The following is a 22,716-nucleotide window of genomic DNA, read 5'->3' on the forward strand; positions in this document are numbered from 1 at the left end:
TACTAATGAAAGTATGTACTCACATGGAAGAGTTAAGATCTCTATAAGAAATACAGAATTTTACACCCATCATGTGTCTGACAGTTTTCTTTTGCAATGTAAATACTTTCTGCAGAAGAAATCTCAAAATATATGTTAGATCTAGTGGGAGTACAGGAGGTCAAATGGTACGGAGGTGGCACCGAACCAGGAGGCGAATGTACATTTTTCTATGGAAAGGGGAATGAAAATCATGAATTAGGTACAGGTTTCTTCATACACAGGAGAATCATATCAGCAGTTAAGAGGGTAGAGTTCGTTAGTGATAGGTATTCATACATAATACTAAGAGGTTGTTGGTGTGATATCATCGTTCTGAATGTTCGTGCCTCAACAGAAGATAAAATTGATGATGTAAGGGACAGGTTCTATGCAGAAATAGAATATGTGTTGGATAAATTCCTGAAGTATATGAAATTTAAAATTGATCTTAGAGAGATAGGATGGGATGGTGTGGACTGGATTGATCTGGCTCAGGATAGGGACCAGTGGGGGGCTCTTGTGAACACAGTGATGGACCTTTGGGTTCCATAAAGTGCTGAGAAGTTCTAGAGTAGCTGTACAGTTGGTGGCTTCTCAGGAAGGGCTCAGCTCTGTGAGTGAGTGAGTGAGTGAGTGAGTGATGTAAATACCTTCTTTCTGTCAGTTGAATTACCCTAGAAAATTATTCCACACTTCATTATAAAGTGAAAGTAACCAAAGTAAATTGACCTGAGAGTAACAGTGTTGCTGATATGCAACATAGGTATAACTGCATAACATGCTCCACTTAGCTTTGGAACCAACTGATCAATATGTTTTTTCCAGTTTGAATGATTATCACCTTGTAAGCCAAGGAATTTTGTGTTCACTGCCTATTCTATATGTTTGAGTATATCCAATGTTTAATTGATATTATGTTCAGTTTTTTTTTGTTATACATTTTATTACATTTGCTTTGTCTAGATTCAGGGACAGCTTGTTTACAGTTAACCATTTGTTCATTTGAGAGAGAACTTTGTTTGATAGAGTGCAGAAATCATCTCAGTTTTATGACGCTAATGTCATCAGCAAATATTGTGAGTATTGATGAGGTGTTTAATGTAGGAGGGAGGTAATTTATATAAATTAGGAAAAGCAAAGGCCCTAAAATTGACCCCTGTGGAACTCAGTGCTTTATTGTTCCCCAGTTTGAGTAGGTATGTTGGGTTAAATTTGATGATTTTATTTCAGTCTCTTCTCCCCCCCCCACTTTACCTTTGTTTTAATTCCTTTCCTGAAGCCATACTGTTTTGGGACTAATATATTATTAGTCTGCAAATAATGGCTTAACCTGTTGTGCATGACTTTCTCAAGTACTTTCGAGGAAGTAGTTTATAGAAAAATTGGCCTGCAGTTTGACATACTAGTTTTGTCCCCTTTTGTATGCAGTGATCTTACTACTGAAATCTGAAAACAATCAGGGAGGATCCCTGTGAATAGTGAGTGATTAGAAATGTGAGTAAGTGGGTAACTGATCAGAGATGCACAAACTTTTAAACTTTTACTTGTTATTCGATCATAACATCATGAGTTTCTTGATTTGAGAGAATGTATTATGTTTTTTATCTCAGTTTCTGTTGTTGGAATTGTGTTAATACCAGGGAATTTTCTAGGAAATTCCACTTTTAAAAATGAAATTGCATCACATAGAAAACCAATTAGGTCCATTACAGCTGTTCTGCTTCTATTTGTGACCTACTTACTTACTCTCAATCATACATACTTGTATTAAAATATATGAAATATAAAATAGATATGCTGTTATTGTTCTCATTTTATTCCAGTGGTGTAACACCTGTTTCAGACTGTCTCTTCAAAATCTGTCCTATGAATCGTTACTCGGCACAGAAACAGTTCTGGAAAGCTGCAAAACAAAGTGCGAGCTCAACTACAGATGCAGTGTTATTAAAACGTCTCCATGTATGTAATATACTGTTCTTTGGTAAATAAATTCCTTCATGATACAATCTCTACTACAATAAAAATGTTAATTCCTGTTTCATTTCCAGTTAAGATAATGATAGAAAGGTTTTATGAATTATGACAAATTATGAGAGAGACTGATACAATACAGGCAGCAATTTCTTGTTCTAGAATTGCCTTTCTGACAGTTTGGTGTCATCTGAATGTTAAAATGTGACTAATACAAACTTGAAATCATCTGTAATATGTAAGATTTGAGGTTTTTGTAGTGGTGGTTATGAAGAGCTTGCTACCTGCTCCTTGTTGGTTTCTTGCTTGTCTTATTCTTCGACCCTGAAGACGGAAATATTGGCTGATTTTCAATGGAATTAGAACTCTTCATCTGTAATGTGTTACATACTACAGTCATAATTCAGAGATATGTTTAGCATACAAATGTCCCACGGCATGATGGCCAGATTTAGGGAACATATTCTACAGATCATTTGGAGAAAATCATGTTCTTCAAGCAATAGTCCAACTGTTGGATTTGAGATTCTCACAGTGGTGACCATGAGGAGTTGACATCTGGAATATAATGCCATGTAGCCAAGTGAAAGTAACTGATGTTCTGGAGGAACATATGGCCTCCATCTTCAGGGTCAAAGAGTAAGCTCTGTGTATGCCAGCTTCACGTCAGTTTCTTGCTTAGCTCACACTTTGACCCTGAAGATGGAGGCAATATATTGTGTATCCCAGGAGACAGAACTCTTGAATAATCAAGTCCCTCATGATTTTCTGGTTAAGCCTTGTAGTGTAGCATGCTGGCACTTCTGACATTTTTATTCTTGGTTTGATTGTTGTAGATATGAATGAATGAATGAATGAATAAATGAATGAATGAATGAATGAATGTATAAGGGGTGGGCCTTCTTAGCCTTTGCACTGTGATCACAGTGATCTATTGTGCCTCCCCTTCTCATTATCCCCACAACAATCCTGCGCTTTGAATGAAGCATGGGATTTTGTATGTGCCGATGTCGAAATAGTCACTTGGTTCCATGAAATATTGACCCAAGTGATGCAATATTAAATAAGCTAAAGACTCATATTTGCACAGGATATGTGTGGCTGTTTCATTTTCTTCTTGACACCTCACAAGTGGGACTGTCACTTAGTCCCAGTTTGAAGAGGTGTCCTTTAAGGTGACAGTGTCCTGTAAGTAGTCCCAACACCCATTGTAGCTGGTTCCCGTTTAACTTAAACAGTTCCTTCACTCTTCTAGTAGAGGGTCCTCGTATGAGTCCCTATGCTTGCCTGAGTCCAGTCAAGGATCCCCAGTATTTCTTGTGATTCATATTTGTCCAGTCCCTGATTGCCTTTCTGGCGACTCCTATAGAGATGCCACAGCTGGTTCAGGTCCTATGAATGGATGTTCAGCTCCAATCATGGCCAATTGGTGTGCTGTTTCATTTCCAGCAATACCCTCATGCCCCGGCACCCATATCAGTTGTACCCTGTTATGTTTGGCCAGTTCCATGAGAGATTGGTGGCAATCCCAGACCAATTTTGAGTTGATCTGGTGTTTGTCAAGCGTTTTAAGTGCAGCTTGACTGTCAGATAGAATGTAGATGTTCCTATTTCTGTAGTTCCTATCTAGATTCTCCATAATACACGTCTTAATGGCATATACTTCTGCCTGGAATACTGTTGTGTACTGCCCGAAGCTGAAACTAAGTTTCCGCCTCATACCATAGAAGAACACACCAGCTCAAGTGCCCTTGTTTATCTTTGAACCATCTGTGTACCAGATCAGTCCCACTTTTCTATTGGGCCGAAACCCGTCTTCCCATTCACTCCTGTCAGGAAATTTGACTGTGAAGGGTTTTTCATATACATGTCTCAATATCATTTTGTCAGACCCCATTTGTAATATGGGTTCTTTTTTCATGTCTGAGTTATGTATGCATGTCCGAAACTATCGGATTTAGGTTTCCATTGATCACTGCACTGGAGACGGTAGATTCCTGCCCTGGCCTCTGCCTCCAACTGTAGATGCAGTGGGGGGAGTCCAAGGAGTGTCTCCAGTGCTGCTTTTGGAGATGTTCAAATTGCTCCTGTGATACCCAAGCAAGCGAACCTTTGCAGTTTGCTAAGTTCTGCCTTGTTTGTCTTGAGTGTAACTCTGGGCCACCGTACTGTGGCGCCATATGTAATTATGGGTCTTACACCCGCAGTGTATATCCAATGCACAACGTGCGGCTGCAGCCCCCCAAGTTTTACCAAACATGCTTCTTCATGTCCAGAAAGCCTTATAGGCTTTATTGATGACCTTTTCCAGCTGCTTTTTCCATGTCAGTCCCTTGTGTAATACTGACCAAGGTACTTGACATCGTTGGAGAGCTGGATCATATTATTGAAGAGGGTCGATTCCTTAAGGCCCTTTATATTTCTCTTCCTGGTAACCAGTATAATTACCGTCATTTTAGGATTGATGGAAAGGCTTGTTCTTTCACACCATCATTGGACCGTGTACAGAGCTGTTTGAAGATGCTCTGATACTGTCAAAAGGAATTTTCTGTTTATGAGGATTGCTGTGTCATCAGCATATCCTACTGTATAATACCCATCATCATTAAGTCCCCACAGGAGATCGTCAACGACCAGGCTCCACAGCAGAGGTGAGAGCATGCCCCCCTGTGGACACCCCCTAGACCCGGACACCCCCAGGGTCTTTCTGGATAGTGTGGCAGCTATGGTTCTACTTTCCAGCATGGCACTGAACCACCTCCATATTGCAGGCTCTGTGCCATGCTTTCCAGTGGCCTGTTTGATTATATCAAATGAGGTTCTATCAAAAGCTCCCTCTATGTCAAGGAATGATCCTAAGGCAATATCCTTGTGTTCAATCACACTTTCTATGCGTGTTACCACATTATGTAGTGCGCTTTCAGTAGATTTACCTGTTTGGTAGGCATGCTGGTTTCGGTGTAGAGGATATGTCCTCAACGCCCTGTCCCTGATATGCTCATCCACTATTTTCTCCATTGTTTTCAAAAGGAAAGATGACAGGCTGATAGGAGGTTAAGCTGTAGCCTCAGTGTAATCTAGATTCCCGGGTTTTGGGATAAATGTCACAACACACAGCACATAGGAAACATCTAACCATAAGCCATACATCCTCAAGCTGACATCTCCCATCTTCGGGACGAATTAACAGGGAGGAGCTTAACATTTTACTTCAAATGTTTTAAATTTTAAATATTTTAACATTGGCGTTTTAACTTGAGGGCAGTTTCGGATGAATGTGAGAATTGAACGTGCATTCAACAATCCTAACAAGTGTTGTGCTTTTACACGTCGACGTATTGTAGCAGCGTTCACGCAGCAAACATAACTGTGTACATCTTAAACAACGGCAGTGTTTTCATGCTTGTACTATGTGCCTCTGATGATGGTTTTATTAAACCGAAACATGTAAGGCAGAAGTGATAAAGAAGTGACCTATAAATTGTTACACTCGACGGACTTTTTATTGACTTTGTGATTGATGTCACCTTAACTTGCCTCCAGGCCATGGGGATAACACCTTATGCCATACAGGCTCTCTCTCTCTCTCTCTATATATATATATATATATGTGGCATAGGTGTGGAACTAAGAGTTTTCTGCCCCTTGCTGCAAAAGTTCCGGTACGATTCCATCTGTTCCCGCTGACTTAAATGGTCTAAACGTATTCAGTACCCATCTGATTTTTCATTGGTTAATCATGACTTTGGCCAGGTTCCAGTCTACCCTGTTCATCTTACTTTGGCAAGTGTCCAGGTTTTGCTGTCCCTGTCCATCGTCCAAATTATCGATCAATTTTGAATCAGGCAAGTGAACCCTGAATAATTCATTCAGTGTCTCTCTTCCTGTTTGAGTATACTGCCTGTTAGGCAGCTTAATCGAGCTGACCTTGTTGGATGCCTGTTTTGCCATGATCCTCATGAATCTGGAACCGCCTGGTACATCATTGATCTCCTGGCAGTGTCTCCTCCATGAGGATCGCTTGGCTTTATTATTTCTTTGTTGTAACAGCTAAGGGCTTCCTTGTAGGTGTCCCACTGCCCTTTTCTTTTAGCTGTATTAAACAGCCTTCTCGTCTTGGTTCTAAGCCCATTCAGCTGTTTATTCCACCAAGGCACTCTTCTTGGTTCGTGAGTGGTCCTAGCTGGACAATTCTGATTAAAGGACGAGATAATAGCCCGTTGCAACTGGTCAACGGACCGATCAGCGTCCTTTATTGTGCGTATATTTCGCAAGATGATCTCCAGATTTACTTTTAGGTTGTCTTTGTAAGACTCCCAATTGGTTCTCTTAGGATTCCCATAAGTAGCATGATCTACTGTGATGTTGCTAATTTGAAAGCATATATATCTGTGATCCGATAGGGACGGCTCATCAGATACATGCCAATTACTGATCAGGTATCCTATTTTATTGGTCCCTAGTGTCAAATCGATAATCTCCTGCCTATTGCAAACCACAAAGGTAGGCTTATTACCTTGGTTTAGAACAAGGTTCTCCAAACTATGGCCTGTGGGCCACATCCGGCCTGCGATGTGATTTTATCCGGCCCCTCGAAAGAATTGTGCAGAAATGCGCCAGTTGAACTAATTTTCCAATGAGTACTGGTAAAAAAATACTTGCTCATAGATTTCAAATTCATTAATTAAGATTGTGTTTAAAATATATTGATATTCCATATTATGTTAATATTAGTATTATTCACAACCACTTTTATCAGATACCGAGTGGCTTTGGAAATTGGCATTTTTTGCTGATCTGGTGAACCATATGAACAATTTGGATTTAAAGTCGCAGGATGAAAATAACTTAGTCTGTGATCTATTTGCACTTATCAAGGCATTCAGNCAAACTGCATAATTCTAGCGTGATCCTTTCAATTCTTATGCCATTTCGAAACTTAGCTTACAGCTTAACGTACACAGTACGTGAAACCACAGACAGGGGCATTTAAATACCACGGTACGACAAACGTCAAACCACCGTAAAGGGTTAAAGAAATTTGCTTGTAAATTTATCTCCATTTTTGGGACGACATATCTGTGTGAACAAACTTTTTCCCAGATGAAGTACATCAAGTTGAAATACAGGGCAAATTTATCCGATGAATAGTCACTACTTGTGATTAGGGTTTCAAAATTTGAACCTTAATTTAATCAGATTTTAAGAATGCAAAAAGAGTTCCATCATTCACATTAACTGTTTTATTAGAATTTGTGATTAAAATATGAGCATTTGCTGCTACTGTCTGTTGTCATTAATATACGATAATTTATTCCCACGTACTTTGTATCTAGTTTACGAAATTCTGTGCTTTCAATAAAACTCATATACCTGGAGTTATTAATTTCTCATTTTATCCGGCCCATTGAAAGTGCTGAATTACCCAATGTGGCCTGTGTTTCAAGAAGTTTGGAGACCCCTGGTTTAGAATATTAAGGTTCAAACTCACCAAATATTCCATGAGGCATTCTCCTCTTGGGTTGGTGTCAGTGCTTCCCCACAGTGTGTGGTGCGCGTTGGCATCACGCCCAGTGATGAGCCGCTTTTTCCTAAGATAGCAATATTCAACGATGTCCCTCACTTCCTTGGAAGGTGGTGGTTCATCTGAGTCATATGGTAGGTAAGCTGAAGTGACGATGAGCTCCTCACAGCCTCCGCCCAATGTGTATGTCATCCTCACCGTTGTTGTGTCTCTGGAAGAGAACTCAAGCAAGGGTAAAGCATTAATATGAGTATTACCATATATGCATGATCTCACATTCTCTCCAGGTACCACAGAGTAGATTGTTCCCCCTGAATTCGTTAAGCCTCTTTGGCCCCTATATATCCAAGGTTTCTGAATAAGTGCTACGTCTGCTTTTCCTTCAGCAAGTTGTCGACATAAAATTGTCGTAGCAGCCTTGCTGTGGTGTAGATTAATCTGAATGAATCGTATTTTATGTGTAAATGTCGTGTGTATGTATGTATGTTGTGTGTTCATTCTGTAATGCTGGGAAAGGTGTCCTCCTAAATACCTTCTTCCACAGCCCCTTTTACTTTATCAGACCTGGTTTTCTCCGAGGGAGGTCCCTGATCTGGTAAGGTCAGGTTGACGAGTGGAGAGATTGTCTCCTTCTCATGAGATATTCTCTTCCGGTCAACCGAGGGAGTGGGTACATCATCCCCCTCCCCCTCAGAGACCAAGTTGGATGATACTGTATCTGACAGGTTCTGCCTGGCGCTGATCCTCAGGATCATTCAGCACCTTAACAGTCCCCTGTGAGAGTCCTGTGAATATTTTATAACCGGTCCTCTTTATAGTAGTATAAGAGTCCCGGTCTATGAATAATATAAATCTCTGACCTTTTGTCTCAGATTGCTTATCTAGTACTCTCCAGTTCTTCCTATGTCCTTGATTGAGGTCTGCAGTCCATTTCAGCAGCTCTTCCCGATTCTGGGAAACTTTGTCCCTAATCCAGAGAGCCACTTTAACATGCTTTGGCAGGTTCCTGGCATCAGTAGCCTTCAGCCTGGCCCCTGATCCATCCTGTGGTTGTCAGTGGTTTTTGTAAGCCATTGATCAGATTGTTGGTTGGCACATGCATAAATAAGTGCACCTCCCACTAGTCTGTAGGATTTCAGGTGTGGTAGTTCTCCCTTTGGAGTCCTACGTAACACCTCCCCCAGTGCTTCCAGAATGGAATTCTGGTCATCTTTAGTAAGCTTATCCTCAAGATAAGTTTCCTTTAAGATAGCTACCTTTATGTTGGCCAGAGCCTCCTCGTAAGTCCCTGGTCCCTTAGAGTTCCTGAGCCTTTTCAGAGTTATGGTCAATTCTGTAGGGGTACTGCCCTCCGACCTTGGCCTCTTGAAGGTAGCAGTGGGGGTTTCTCCCTGCCTGGACAAGCGTGCATTTCCTGGTTGCTGACTGCCCCCAGTTCCTGCTATGCTTGCCAAAGCTCTTGCATTTTTCAACTTCCATCTAGCACATCCAGACAAGGCTTTTTTCACTAGACAGAGTCCACCTACTCCAGCAACTAGGTATCCCAATCCTTCTCCTACTGCAGGTGTGCTAGAGGCACTAGCCCCCTGTAGTGGTATGTCAGCACTACTGACTCCCAATAGAGTTTCTGGTTTTACCTCAGGTAGGTTCTGAAACACTGGTTCGTCCCTGCCTTTGGCTGAAAATTCAACAACTGGTTCTCTGGCTGCACCTGGGGCCATTAGTGGTTCACCAGAGCTTCCAGCCCCCTGCTGAAGCATTTATCATAGGGATCCCCTTGGAGGGGGGTCCCTCTTCAGTTTAAGGTCCTTATGACCTTTTTTTATTATTATTTTTTGGTTCCTTTCATTTTGGTCCCACAAGTTTTGGGGATTTAAAAGGTTGCCACCCTCAGTGCCCCAGATGGGTGGAAGGCATAAATACAACCAGGTGCTGCCTGGTGCCCTGAGGGGATTGTTCAAGACACTGGCTAATTACCAACCCAGTGCCATACAGCTCTCAGCACGATGCCTCACACCTTGGCTTAGGTAGTTTGGTCCTGTAGTAAATGAAACCCTCACAAGCCTCCAGGACCAAGAGTGCCTGTTTGGGTGGAAAGGGGTACCAAGATGATTAATGGGAGTGCGAAACCAATTGTTCTGCAGTTATTTTTCACTCTAAAAAAGTGTTAGTCAGTTGCCTTTCACATTCACGCCTGACAAATATGCCCATATGCATTACATATAAGGGTTTTGTAAAGTAAAAGTAAAGCTATCCCTGTAACAGGCCGTGAAGGCCCATAGGGTTGTAATGGCAGTAATGTTGTCAGCTTCACTCCCCAGGAAACTTATTTAATTAATTTGTAATAGAAATATTACAGCTACTGTAGCAGCACATTATCAACACTTCTCTGAGTTACAGTGTGCAGAGCACTTTAAGAGAGAGTGGGTCCTCCCATGGGAAAATACAGAAGAAGAGTAGGATTGGTTTTGGAGGAGGCCAGTATACTCAGTGATATACAGCTTAGTCCAAATACAAGTATATGTAGAATTTATATGGAGATTGGTATTCCACAGTCACACATGTGGAGGACTTTGCACAAAAGTGGTCTTTACCCCTACCACTTCCAGAATGTGCAGAAATGTTTACTAGAAAATTATACCAACCAAGTTCAATTTTACACATGGCTGAAGGGACAGCTGCAACTTACGAATTTCTTTTCTTTTTCACAGATGAGCCCAATTTCATCATGATGATACCACCAATATAAGAAATTCACACTTTGGTTTAATGACAATTCACATGAGGTAGCAGAACATAATTTTCAATACAGAATTGCAGTAAACATGTGTGGAAGAATAGACGAATAGACACTCATCTTTGTGGTCTGCTTTTTATCAAGGGACATTGACAACTTATTTTTATGATTTTTTAGAGAATGATTTGCAGCTTTATTTAAAAAATGTTCCTCTTCATACAGGAAGATGAACTTGGATACAACATGGTGGAATGCCTGCACATTTTGTCGGTTAGGTTACAGAGCTAAGAAAGAAGGTGGATAGGATGAGGTGGACCAATTGTGTGAGCAGCACAAGACATGATACCATTGGACTTTTTTTATGGGGTTATATCAGATTAAAAATGAATTATGCTTGCAAGCTGGAATTAGAGCACATAAATAAGTTACTGGTGCAATAAGAAATGAAATAGAATTGTATCAAAAAGTAAAGTATTTAGTGGAGGAACATTTGGCAGCATTTCTCTCTATCATCTTACTCCACCCATTGCCTAACCTTAGGACTCTTATAGTGTTTCTTTTCAGTTTTGCCATTCTTTATACTCACTCAGGCTCCGCTCTTGAGTTATGTAACCTGTTACTGAATTTGTGAATCTTTGATTTATTTCATTCTGGTCCATCACACTAACAATATCATAAGAGGTTAAACAGTTCCGTCCAGTGTGACTAGTAATTTTTCTTTTCTTATTTCAATCCCTTACCTGTTTCGATCTTTACAGACCATCCCCAGAGGGACATCAATACAATCGGAAGCCACTATTACAATGTGTTTGAATGCCAAGATATATACATACATTGCTGACAAAGTACAGTGAGTATGAAATCTAATGTTTTAACAACTAAAGCGGCTCCCTTAATATGCTAAAATATTTACAATTAGTTTGTTAACATATTTTGTTGGAAATCGTAAACCAGGTTGGTTCGTGTCCTTACCATTTCCAACAAAAAATGTTAACAAACTAATTGTAAATATTTTAGCATATTAAGGGAGCCGCTTTAGTTGTTAAAACATTAGATTTCATACCCATTGTAGTTTGGCAGCAATGTGTATATATCTTGGCATTCAAACACGTATTGTAATAGTGGCTTCTGATTGTATTGATGTCCCTCTGGGGATGGCCTGTAAAGACCGAAACAGGTAAGGGATTGAAATAAGAAAAAAAAATACTAATCACAATGGACGGAACTGTTTAACCTGAGACTTGATCTTTTTTGCAGCATGCAGCAGAGATAGAGAAAAAACAAAATGACAGTGAAAACAAAAAGCTTCTGGGCTCAGTTGTGCAGTATGGCAGTGTGGTGCAGGTGAGATGATATCTTGATATGTAAGGTCATACAAGTTTCATTGGGTTTCATAAACTCAGATGTTTTGCATTAAATGGTGGCTCTTGGCATTAACCTATTTTGCAAAATAAAAACAAATAAATAGTAGCTTTTCATATGAGGTGCAATCAAATAGTCTCAGGACTGAATTTGTTTTTCCATTTCACTTACCTTCTAACCTATTTAGTCCCCTTCAAAGTAGTCTCCTTGGGACTTTATGCAGCAAACCCAGCAATCTTACCACCATTTTAAGAATTTCATGAAGTTAGTTGTTTGAAAAGTGCCAAGTGCATCCTCCAGCTTTGCTTGAAGTGTGGTGACATCATCTAAATTTCCTTCCCTCTAACACCATCTTGAAGACAGAAATAACATGGCTCTAAATCTGGTGCATAAGGAGGGTGTGGGATGACAGTCATGTCATTTTAAGGTGGAAGTTCATGCACAGAACACACATATCGCCATGATGCAGAAACCAATCCCACTAATGCTTTTCAGGTCGATTGCACTGAAGATGTCACTGTAATAATGTGTGTTTACAATTAGTTCTTTCTGAATGTGTGAACATTAAGCATACCCTTCACATTTGAGCAAACTTGCCTTTCCTTTTTTGGGCATGGAGATAATGGGCGCTTCCATTGAACTGTCTATTGCTTGGTTTCTGGATTGTACCCATAAACCCATTTCTCATCACCAGTGATTATCACTGGAAGAAATTCTCTTTGAGGCCTCCTTTGAAGGCCCTGGCACACGCTGACCTGATCCTCTTCTCCTCCCTCAGCAAGCGGCGCTTGAATTTGGCATCAGTCTGACACGTGTTCATATTTTCATCCCACATGCTCTGAAACAAGCGTCTGGTAGAAGTTTATAGCAGCAGTAATGACATCTTGCAGCCAGTTGGGAAATTATTTGATTGCATCTCTTATTTATGGTATTTTGGTCTGCTAATTTTATATAATTCTAACGACACGGTGTGTCCAGGATCTGAAAGGATTCTTTTTTTTTTTAAATTTTACCCTGCAGTGCTATCTGTTGGCAAGTTGTGGCATTAAGAGTCTTGAAGTTTCAGCTGTGGCTGTCTATAATTTCAAAGCGCAAGCATCGCTGCATCATGTGTTCTGACCTTGAATGTAACAGTACTATTCTGATGCTCGTCAGAAAATGGCAGTTGGACAGAGAGCCAACATCAAATTTTGTTTGAAGTTAGTCAAAACATCTGGAGACGCGTACGAAATGATGAAAAGTGTGTACGGTAGTGATTGTTTGAGTCGCTCGAACATTTTTCAATGGTATGCTGTATTTCGTGATGGCAGGGAGGACATTGAAGACGTTCCAAGTGCATCAAAGCCAAGAACAAGTCGCACTGAAGAGAATGTGAAAAAAGTGACCGAAATCCTTGCATAAGACAGATGTGTTTCTGCAAGACTCATTGAGGAGCTTTTAGGAATACGAAAAAGTACTGTCCATCAAATTTTGTCCAAGGATTTGGGCAAATGGAAGTTCTGTGTGCAGTTTGTACCGCACGTGCTGTCAGGTGATGAAAAACATGCCAGAGTTGAACACTGCAAAGACATGTTATGGTTGGCCCGAAGTGATACAAAATTGATTGTTACTGGTGACAAGACATGGTGTTTTCAGTATGAACCTCTCACAAAGTGACAGAGTACAGCGTAGTTGAGCCCAAAGAATCTGAAACTAAAGAAAGTGTTCATGCAAAAGAGTCGAGTAAAGACACTATTAACCGTTTTTTTCGATTCCAAAGGAATCATTCACAAGTAATTTCTGCCAGAAGGTCAAACAGTAAATTCTGATTATTAGCTTGGAGTCTTCAATCGTTTGTGAGCGAGAATTCTTCAAATTCGACCTGAATATCGAGAGCAAGGTTCCTGGTCGCTCCTCCACAACAATGCCCAACCCCACAAATCGAAGATCATGCGTCATTTTTTGGCCAGAAAATGGATCACAGTCCATGATCATCCTCCGTATTCACCAGATTTGGTTCCAGCAGATTTCTGGTTGTTCCCAAAAAATGAAGTTGGCGATGAAAGGAGACCATCATGACACCATCCATGACATCCAAAGGGAATCTACCACAGTTTTAAATGCAATTCCACAAAAGGATTTTCCAAAAATTTTCAGTCAATTCCAGCTGTATTGATTCAGAATGAGACTATTTTGAATAAAAAAGGAGTGAAATTTTGCAAATAATTCACATCTTTTATTTTTAATGAACACAGTCCCAACAGAACCAGGACACACTGTGTATTTAACAGGGTCTGTGAGAAGCTAATAGGTGCTCAGTTGGCCAGGAAACTCCATGCCTTTTATGTAACCTTAAAGGATATTGCTCTGTTGACAACTACCTGACACTGATCCGTAACCTGTACCAGATTAATCTAGTCCATACCTTCATATGCTGTTTCTTTCATATTGTCACGTGTAGGATGGTACACATGACGAAATGATAGGTTCTAGTTCGATTCCATCCTTGATTTCATTACCATAATATTGTGGCATGTATACCCACTGCTAGGCAGTGACCACAGCTACATAACAACAATTGCTAAGTAATGGCCCTGTAAACAACAGCCATTGCTAGGTAATGGTCACAACAAGCGCACACAACAATGGAGGAACCATTGGAGGCGGTATTTTCCATGCGGTCCATTCTGAGGCTATATAACATGCAGTTGCAATTATGAGAGTGTCTTGAGATGGCAGTTAGAAGAGTAGGAGTTAGCTGTGAAACAGTTATCGGCCAGTAAGGACATGAACATGGAAGCTGAGGAAGCTATGGCATCTGAAACGGTTACCAGTTGACATCCGGTGAAGATTCAGCAGACTCAGAAGACTTTGCATGTGCTGTAGTGAATTATAGAGAGTGTGAATTAGTGATAGCATTATAGTTACTTGTAGTTATGATCTAAGTGTTCAGTGAATCCAGTTACCAATCCAAACACCGTCTGCGATCACTTATATACGTGACATCTGGTGTGAGAAGCGGGAGTGGATTGAATGATTGCTTGGATTAACTTATTGGACTGAAGCCTGCAATAGATAGTTGTGTCATCATATTACAAACATGGAACAAATGATGGAGTAAATACTGGACAGCCTCTTGGCTGGCCAAGAACTAATGATGACCAAAATGAAAGCTGAGGTGGAAATCAAACAAGAAGAAATTACGGCAAGGTTGAAAGCCAGGCCCAAAGTCAAGATGGACTCTCACTATGAGAAGTTCGAGGTGCTTCGAGGTTTTCTCATCTCCCATATGGCTATCCACCAGGCCAGGACAGTGTCCACTCAAGAAGAAATGAAAGCTAAGATGGACATACATCAAGAGAAGATGGAGGCCACAGTATGTTCCATTCAGTCCAATTAGGGGAGACCATCGAACACCAGGTTGGAGACATTCTGTTTTGTGTTGATTAAAAGACCCAGGGTTTGCACAATGAACTGACTGAGAAGATTGGCAAAACAGGTGGATGTAGAGACCATAAGGACATCGTTGATACACAGACAAAGAGCCTCCTGAAAACCATAACAGACACAAGGGATCACCTTCACAAAGAGCTCGGCTTCATCATCCAGGGCCAGACATACATGACGAAGGCTTTAATAGATATCACAGAGCGGATTTTGGAGGCCAAGATACCTGAAGGCGAGGCCCAGGCCAAGTACAGAAAAGGAACAGGAACTGGTGTGGGTGTGGCTAAGCCACCAGTGTTCAACAGGATATCATGGGCTGTGCTCTGGCCCCAGTTCAAAACCACAGCACTGCACAACTGGTGTATGCGCCCGGAGAAATCCACATGCTTTGTCATTGCCTTCCAGGGCTGAGCCAGAAGGAACATCACGGCTACAAGATTGGAACAAGCTACACTGAGTCCCAAAAGGAGTAACCCATGAAGAAACCCTTGAGACCCTGGAGGACCCCTTTGGAGACCAGCACCTGGCTGCTGCATATAACAGTCAGCTAAAAATGAGGACCCAGGGTGTCAGATAATCCTTGGAAGAATTTGCTGCAGTCATTAAACAGTTGGTCCACCACACTAACCATGCACTACCCAAAGACCATATGAGGAAGGAGGCTGGGAGGAAAGCAATCGCTGAACAATGCTCTCAGGCAGGCTCTTGCACTACAGGTTGTGCTCCTAGCAGCCAGGCTCCAAAAAACGAATTCCAGGACATTTTAGGGGGGGAGCCAGTTGCCCACAACCAGGTGAAGAGACCAAAAACAGTCAGCATGTTGGAGCTGTGGGGAGCCAAGCCACGTCCGGGTTAACCGACCCTTCAGGAGGGAGGCAAGAGATGATGACCGGCACAGGAAATGAGACAACCTATGAGAGACACACAGGAACTGACAAGAAGGTTCAAATGGTGACCAAGAAACAATAGAGGTTGACAGGAGGGGTGGCCCAATCATCAGGAAACGAGCTGGTGTCTGGGAAAAAGGGAAGATGCCGGCATACATATTAAGACCCCTCCGCCACCCACTCTTATCATGGAAAAGGGCCATCCTGGCCTAGTCACGCAGGGCTGGGTCAGTGACTAGCCTTACCTCGAGACAGTTGACACTGGGGTATACTTGACTGTTTCCTGGCCCAACATTGATGCTAGATGACCCAAAAAACAGCTGAACCAATGCTACATGCTGCACATGGTATCTGGGGAAACCCTCTTCATCTTGTAGGATATTTTCCTGACACTGACCCTGTGGGAACACCTGAAAATTTGGGTATCCATTGCCAGTATCACAAAGAGCTGGACATCATGTGCACATACAATGCATCTGTAGACCTAGGGCGCCAAATGGTGCCTCTTGCAGAGGAAGAGTTTTTGCTATGGGTCCCAGGCCTTCCATCCTGGTAGTTACCAGTGATCAGATGATACCTGTACAGTGCGAGGTAGTGGTGATGGCTCATTGGAGAGCCTCCTCAGAATGGAAAATGGCCTGGTAGAACTGAATCTGGAGGCTCATCCATCCAAAGGACTCTGCATAGCCAGTTCAGGACTGCTGGGAGGTACCCATGAGTGACCTGAGTGTTACCTGTCATAAGTAGAAGCTCACAGAAGGTTCCCCTCTGACACACTATGATGAACCAGTCACCCTGGTGGTCCAACCAGTGTGGAACAACCACAGGTCCAAGACATTACCCCAAAGTTTGAGGACATGATTGCAGTAGCTAGGCCAAACCTGAGTGATGATGAATCCTGAGATTTGGAAGGTCTCCTTACAGAGTACAGACACATCTTTTCTATGAAGAGTGATGACTGCGCACAGATCAACAAGAGTGTACCACCATATAGATATGAGAGAGACCCCATGGATTCACCAGCCTCCTAGGAGGATTCCCCTAGCAAAACAGGCGGGACTAGGTGAGATGCTCAATGACATGCAACAATGTGGGGGTATCGAAGAGCCAGACAGCCCCTGGTCATCCCCATTGTTCTTGTATGGAAGAAGAATGGGAACCTTCACCTGTGTGTGGACTACAGGAAACTGAATGATGTCACAAAGGAAGACTACTGCTCTGAATTGACCACACTCTGCCGAAGCTAAATGATTTTCCACTCTGAATTTGAACAGTGATTAGTGGCAGGTGGGTCTGCATCCAGACAATAAAAAATAGTCCAGATAATTCTTTTTCTATGCAGAGTGAACAACGTGCTGACCAAACTACATGGTGGACCATCAGGAGGTCTCTTGGGGGTCAACAAGACCCAGAATGAGGTCCAGCATAGTTACTACTGGCTCCATGCAAGAAACGATGTTGAGAAGTGGTGCCAACAGTGCGACACCTGTGCAGCCAGTCATGGCCCCCGAACCAAGAATTGGGGCCAAATGCATCAGTACAGCATTGAGGCCCTGTTCAAAACAATAGCCATTGATGTAGCAGAGTCCTTCCCTCGGAGCGACCAAGGAAACTGATACCTCCTGACTGCTATGGACTGTTTTACCCAGTTTCTGGAAGCCCACGCCATTCCCAATCAAGAGGCTTCGACAATAGTGGAAGTGTTGCTTACCAACTTCTGCTTCAGAATACTGTTGGAGCTGCATAGTGACCAGGGCTATAACTTTGAGCCCTATTTAATGTAGGAGGTTTTGCTGCTATGAGTGAATAAGACACCACACCACACCCCTCCACCCACAGTCAGATGGAATGGTGAGAACGATACGTCAAAACAGTCAAGGAACAGCTATGAAAAGTTGTTGCATCACACCTGAGGGATTGAGATGCAAGATTACCCTTCTTCCTCCTTGCTTACGTGGCATCCACTCATGACACTACACGCTTAACCTTAGCTAACCTAGTGTTTGGAAGAGAGCTCCAACTGCCCTGCGACCTTCTGTTTGGGGCACTTCCTGCAAGGAACACCCTACAGTCGATCACATGGCAAATCTAGTGGGCCTTCTACATGGCATCCACAGTTATGTCTGCCATTGAGCTGATGAAAACTTGCTATGACAGACTGGACAGCTGCACAGGATACGAGAGTGATGATATGTAGCTCTGTCGGCCCATCCGTACGAGAGGAAAGTCACTCAAGCTTCAATCCCTGTGAGAGGGCCCATACAGGGTAGTTACACAGATGAATGATGTGTACAGGATCCAGTGGAACCCTAAATCTAGGATGATGGACGTACATCTGGACCAACTCACACCTTATCAGAGTACTGCTCGGGATGAGTGGCTTTAAGGTGGAGCAGCAGGAGCAGTTCCAGCATAATCACTGTGAGGACTGAGCCACAGGTAAGGAAGGTGAGGCCAATCACAGACATCACAAACACAGCCCTCAGGAAAGAAGAAATGATGGTATAGCCTTAAGGAGGGAGCATATACTGTGTGTACCCATTGCTAGTCAGCAACCGTGAAATAATCAGCTATAAAACAGTCGTTGCTAGGTAATGGCCTCAACAGTGGAGGAACTGTTGGAGGTGGTGTTTTCTGTGTGGCAGGTGCTGAGGCTGTATAACGAGGAGCAGATGTTATTACGTGAATGTCTTGAGATGGCAGAATATTAGGAGTTAGTAGTGAGACACTCGCTAGCCAGTAAGGGTGTGAACATGGAAGCTGAGGAATCTACAGTATTAAAGCCATTACCGGGTGACAACCGGTGAAGATACAGCAGAGTGAGAAGACTGTAATGAATTGTAGAGTGTGTGAATGAGCGATAGTGCTGTAGGTACTTCTAATAACAATCTGTAAATGTTCAGTAAATCCAATTCCCAATTCAAACCCCATCTATAGTTACTCATACACATGGCAATATATTTGCTGAAGAGTACAATTATGAGTTTGCTTATTATGCAGATTTTTCTGGCCTCCTTTCACTTACCCTGTCTGAAGGCCAGTGTTCTTAGACATCCTCAGTTTATATTGTCTCTTCCTTGCATAAGAGAACAAGTTTCATTCACATATAAAATACTATGCAGAATTTTAAGCATGGCTTTAAGGATAACATTAAATATATATGTCTCAAAGAAATTAAATATTAGGATATGGATGGGAATCATGTGGCTCTGTATGGCATACAGTTGCAGGCTATTGTGAATATTGCAGTGAACAGTTCCACAACATGTGTGGAAATTGCATGGCTATCTAAGTGACTACTGTGTATTCAACAATGGCTGTGATTAATGGAGCGAGTCTAGAAATTTTTAATAAAGGAATTAAGGAAGCTACAGAAACTGAAACAATTCTTTAAGCAGAACAGTTCATAAAATCACAAGGAGTGTGTGCAAACCAAGATGTCCATTTCATGCTTGTAAATTAGTAATAGTGGACCAGATGTATGTTATACTTTGAGAGTTTATAGTGGTAACTGTGGGAGCCCACAGTGTGGTCTGATTTCTGTATCTAAAGAATACTCCTAGTGGATATGAACTGTCATGACCTTTCAGACGCAGAGGGTCATTTTCTTATAAATGCACATCTCTTCAAAGGAGTGTATGAAAAATATAATGCCTCTGCCATTTAGTTTCTTCAGTCTGATGGATATTATTTTATTTATTTTTTAACTGCAAATGGGTTTTTTACCCACTGGCAGTGGTACTACAATAAGACACAACACACAAATAACACACATCACACAAAATAACACACTACACACAAGGCATACAGTGCAAATACGATTACAACTACAATTATATAAATTAATTTTAATAAAACAATAAGCATACTATACAATAAACAGTAACAGTAATAAAATACGTAATGTCACAAACTGATGCACTCACACTTCATCATGGCCTTCCATTCATTCCACTTCACTGCACTTATGCACCCTTCACATCACCCTTCACATCCTCACCACAATTTACTTCCTTTCACCACATTTCACTTCATTTTTGGATGATTTCCCACCCACACCTTCACTTAGCCTCATTTATCACTTTCCTAACCCTTTTCCTAAAATTACTTGGTTTACAGGAGAGCCTCCCCTAAAGCATCTGCAGGTAGTTTGTTCCAGAGCTGGATGGTCCTATTTACAAAGGAATATTTTCTGATATCTGTCTTTTGCTTTCTACTCCCAGTTTTCCTATCATAATCGACCCTGCTCAGATAGCATGGTCTTTGTAATCTATCACCTATTGCCTTCCAAGCTTGTTCTCCCATGTACACTTGGAAGAGAGCACATGTGAACTATCTTTCTGCGCTGTGTCAAGGTTTCCCAGTTCGAATCATTTCTGTGATGTGCAAATTTAGCCACTATGTTTTGCAGTGAGTCTAGCGCATTTATCTGTTCCTTCCTATAAGGATACCAGCACACTGCCCCATATTCAAGAATCGGACATACTAGTGATGTGTAGGCTAAACTTTTAGTGTTACTATTTCCCTTCTTGCTGGTCATGGTAGCCAAGCAGTCTAAGGCATGTACTCTCTTCGCTCGCTTGGTAGCCAGGATTGTGGGTTCCTATCACACACAAGGCATGGATGTTTAGTATATGTATGTGTTTATTCTGTGTTTGAGTTGTCCTGTGTTTAGGTAGACACCTTGTGATGAGCTGATCACTCATCCAAGGAGTCCTACCATTTGTAGGATGGGCTAGGGCCCAAGGGTGCTGTAGAGCCAGGGAAAAGAAAATTCCCTTTTGAAGAATATGCATTCTAGAATGAAGTGCCTTCCAGGCTTTTTTCACCATGTAATTAACTTTATCTGTCCAACCTAAATCACTGCATAAAATTATTCCCAGGTATTTACAGCTGCTCGCTTCCAGAATTACTATGTCCCGTAATCAATAATTTAGTGGTTCTATCATCTGGGCTCTCATGAAACCAACTGCCTTGCTTTTAGCTGGATTAATTACCATCACATTTTCAACTGCGCCCTCACCCAGCCTGTTCAGATCTATCTGCAAATTTTCCATATCATTATTATTTATAACTTTCCTGTATATTAAACAGTAATGTGCGAAAAGTCTAATAGTTGTCTCAGTATTTCTCCAAATATCATTTACATACACAAGGAACAGTAGTGGGCCCAGTGCACTTCCTTGTGGTACTCCTGACATTACGCTGACTTCCCCCAATAACTGCCCTACTCTAACTCTCTGTGTATGGCCCAAAAGGAATTCCCTTATCCATACAACTGCCCTCGAGTCCACTCCCAAAGCCACAATTTCCATAAGCAGCTAATCATGGGGAACTAAATTTAAAGCCTTCAAAAAATCTATTGTAGTACCATATATCCTACCTCCCTTATCCAGTGAGTGGAATGTCCTGGCAAATCATGATTACTTAACTTTCACATCAATGTTCCAGCCTGAATCCATGTTAACCCTCAAATAACCAATCCAAAGTTATTTTTTTCCTTCAAGTAATGTAGCATCTGTTATTTTATGAAAGTTTTCCAGTGTTATATTCGCAAAATTTTAAAACTGATGTTAAAATTTTTTCTGTATTCGTATTCAAACTTTTGTGTTGAAGGTCTAGAATTTTCTATAATGAACTTCATATTATTTAGGCACACAAAAATATGGTTAATTTGTTAATTACAGTTGTTACACCTGAAGTCCAACAAATACCTGACAGTGAACAAACGATTACCGGCACTGTTGGAAAAGAATGCCATGAGGGTGTACCTGGATGCAAATGGAAATGAAGGGTCTTGGTTTTATATTCTGCCTTTCTACAAGCTGCGTGCCACAGGGGATAATGTGGTTGTTGGAGACAAGGTTATCATGAATCCAGTGAATGCAGGCCAACAAGTACTCCATGTGGCAGCCAATTATGAGCTCTCTGATAACATTGGTTGTAAAGAAGTAAGTCACTGTATAAAATAATAATCCTTTAATGCCACAAAGCATATTTTTGGCTGCAGTTTTGAATGTCATATTTACATACATAAATAGGTCCCTGTCATATATAGGTTGCCAGGTTGGTTATATACAGTTTCTGACTTAAGAAGTTGTTTGCCTTCCTTTATGTGTGTACTCCTTCATTATATCATAAATGTGTAGCTTATACGATGAAACAGTTATTCTTATGAGCCATTAGCATACTTCATTGAGCCTTGCTTTTCACCCATTTTCTTCTAGTTACATTTTTATTTATATCTCATATACGTGGGGCAATCCAAAAGTTTCCGAAATTTGAAGTTTTCACACGAATGGTTATGAGTACATTGAAATACCGCTAGGTGTCTCCTCACACATCCTTCTTGAATCAATGTGGCAAGCGGCGTCAAGTTGAGTGGTTGGGTTTATTGTTGGTGAACGTATTTCCATTGTTTTGTTTCCGTGAGTGCCATTTTGTGATGGCTGACCTGAGAGAGCAGCGTGTCTGTATAAAGTTTTGTTTCAAACTTGGGAAAACCGCTGCAGAAACACACCAAATGTTGAAGCAAGCTTTTGGTGACAACATTTTAGGCCAGACACACACTTACGACTGGTATAAGCGTTTCAAAAATGGCTGAACATCGACTAATGATGACGACCATTCGGGACGGTCATCAACGGGCAAAACACCAGAAAATGTCGTGAAAGTTAGGGATCTGATTCTGCAAGATCGTAGACTGACCATCCAAGACCTCTGTAACACCTTGGGACTAAGTTATGGTACATGTCAACGAATTTTGTCAGAGGAACTGAACATGAGGA

At 41.5% G+C, this 22,716-nt stretch overlaps 1 protein-coding gene across 5 annotated transcripts in view; it reads left to right on the forward strand.

The window, feature by feature from the left end:
• Positions 1-22,716, forward strand: part of LOC111865978 (inositol 1,4,5-trisphosphate receptor) — a gene marked incomplete at its 3' end in the record, with an annotated part of 252,641 nt that overhangs the window by 12,787 nt on the left and 217,138 nt on the right. For all 5 annotated transcript variants that reach the window (XM_033752056.1, XM_033752058.1, XM_033752055.1 and 2 more), the window contains 3 exon segments: positions 1,865-1,980; positions 11,511-11,597; positions 21,616-21,879. In XM_033752056.1, the coding sequence (XP_033607947.1) occupies positions 1,865-1,980; positions 11,511-11,597; positions 21,616-21,879 (467 nt within the window).

Source organism: Cryptotermes secundus, unplaced genomic scaffold, assembly GCF_002891405.2.
Source record: "Cryptotermes secundus unplaced genomic scaffold, Csec_1.0 scaffold35, whole genome shotgun sequence".
Classification (NCBI taxonomy): domain Eukaryota; kingdom Metazoa; phylum Arthropoda; class Insecta; order Blattodea; family Kalotermitidae; genus Cryptotermes; species Cryptotermes secundus.